Raw genomic sequence first — 1190 nt, forward strand, 5'->3', positions numbered from 1 at the left:
TACTAAAGTGCTGCCTCCTGTTTTACCTCTAATCCAGGTTTTGTTCGGGTTAAACTCAGGTTTAGTTGATCTGTGCAGTGATGACAGTGTTTTCTTTGTGTGCAGGTGAGCGAGCGTTTTGCTCAGTACATCGATCAGATGATTCAGGTCAGCGGCGCGGCGTCCGGCAGCGTGGAGACTCTGGAGCGGCTGCAGCAGTTTCTGGAGCCGATGCTCTTCCTGTCGGGCCTCGAGCTCGCCAGCACCTTCGAGCACTTTTACAGGTCTGAACGCCACGAAACCAACACAGCTGCAGTTCAAACCGGAGTTTCATGATATTACAGTATGACACTGGAGCGCATGAAATCTAAAGCTCTCTCTCCTCAGGTACTACCTGGGCGACCGGCTGCTGGCTCAGGGGAACGTGTGGTTGGAGAGCGCCGTCATCGATCACATCGGCAGCTGCTTCCCGAGTCGCTTCCCTCAGCAGATGTTGAAGAACCTGAGCGAGTCGGCCGAGCTGCAGCAGGAGTTTCACCTGTACAGGCTGCAGCAGCTCGACCGCCGCCTGCAGGAGCACGATCAGGTCAGAAAAAACCCACACCTTCTCATGGTCGTTTCAGTCAGGGGTTCCTCAACTTGTTTTCATCTCCTTCACATTCTGGATTTGTCCTTTTCTTGTTGCCGTAGATGATGGAGGAGGAGTGGACGGACTCAGACGAGGAGGCGGATGTCCAGGTTCTGGTTCTGTCTCCACGCTGCTGGGCCGTGTCCTCACTTTGTTTCCTCGACGAACCAGCAAAACACTTTCCATCTGAACTCTGCTCCTACTTGAACCAGTTCACCCAGTTCTACTCTCACAGTCAGTACCAGCTCACCCAGTTCTTCACACACAAACTGGTTTTATTTCTTAGCTAAACCAGGTTTAATTTGGTCTTTAATCGGGTTTACAGTAGTTCTGTTTTATATCTGTCATAAACCAGGCTTAAGTCAGGCTTAAACCATTCTTATTTATTTTATAGATTTATTTTATAAATAAGAATGGTTTAATCAGGCTTACAGTATTTCTGATGTAAACCAGGCTTAAGTCAGGATTATTTCCACTGTTAAAAGGTCTAAATCCACCCAGTCTCACCCAGAGAGGCTGTTTATTGTTCTTCATGTCGTGTTTTCTGGTGTGTGTCACTGTGGATCTAATCACACCTGTGTGT

The 1190-nt window shown here is 48.6% G+C and overlaps 1 protein-coding gene across 1 annotated transcript; it reads left to right on the plus strand.

Moving 5' to 3' along the window:
• The first annotated feature begins 89 nt into the window (after nucleotides 1–89).
• Nucleotides 90–936, plus strand: LOC111671186 (cullin-9-like). The gene is made up of 3 exons (XM_023428222.2): nucleotides 90–263; nucleotides 367–565; nucleotides 670–936. The coding sequence occupies exons 1-3, from the start codon at nucleotides 139–141 to the stop codon at nucleotides 895–897; spliced, it is 552 nt and encodes a 183-aa protein (XP_023283990.1). The 5' UTR covers nucleotides 90–138; the 3' UTR covers nucleotides 898–936.
• The last annotated feature ends 254 nt before the right edge of the window (nucleotides 937–1190 follow it).

This window comes from Seriola lalandi, unplaced genomic scaffold (assembly GCF_002814215.2).
Source record: "Seriola lalandi dorsalis isolate HSWRI2012SDOR001 ecotype SW California unplaced genomic scaffold, Sedor1 jcf7180002006670, whole genome shotgun sequence".
NCBI lineage: Eukaryota > Metazoa > Chordata > Actinopteri > Carangiformes > Carangidae > Seriola > Seriola lalandi.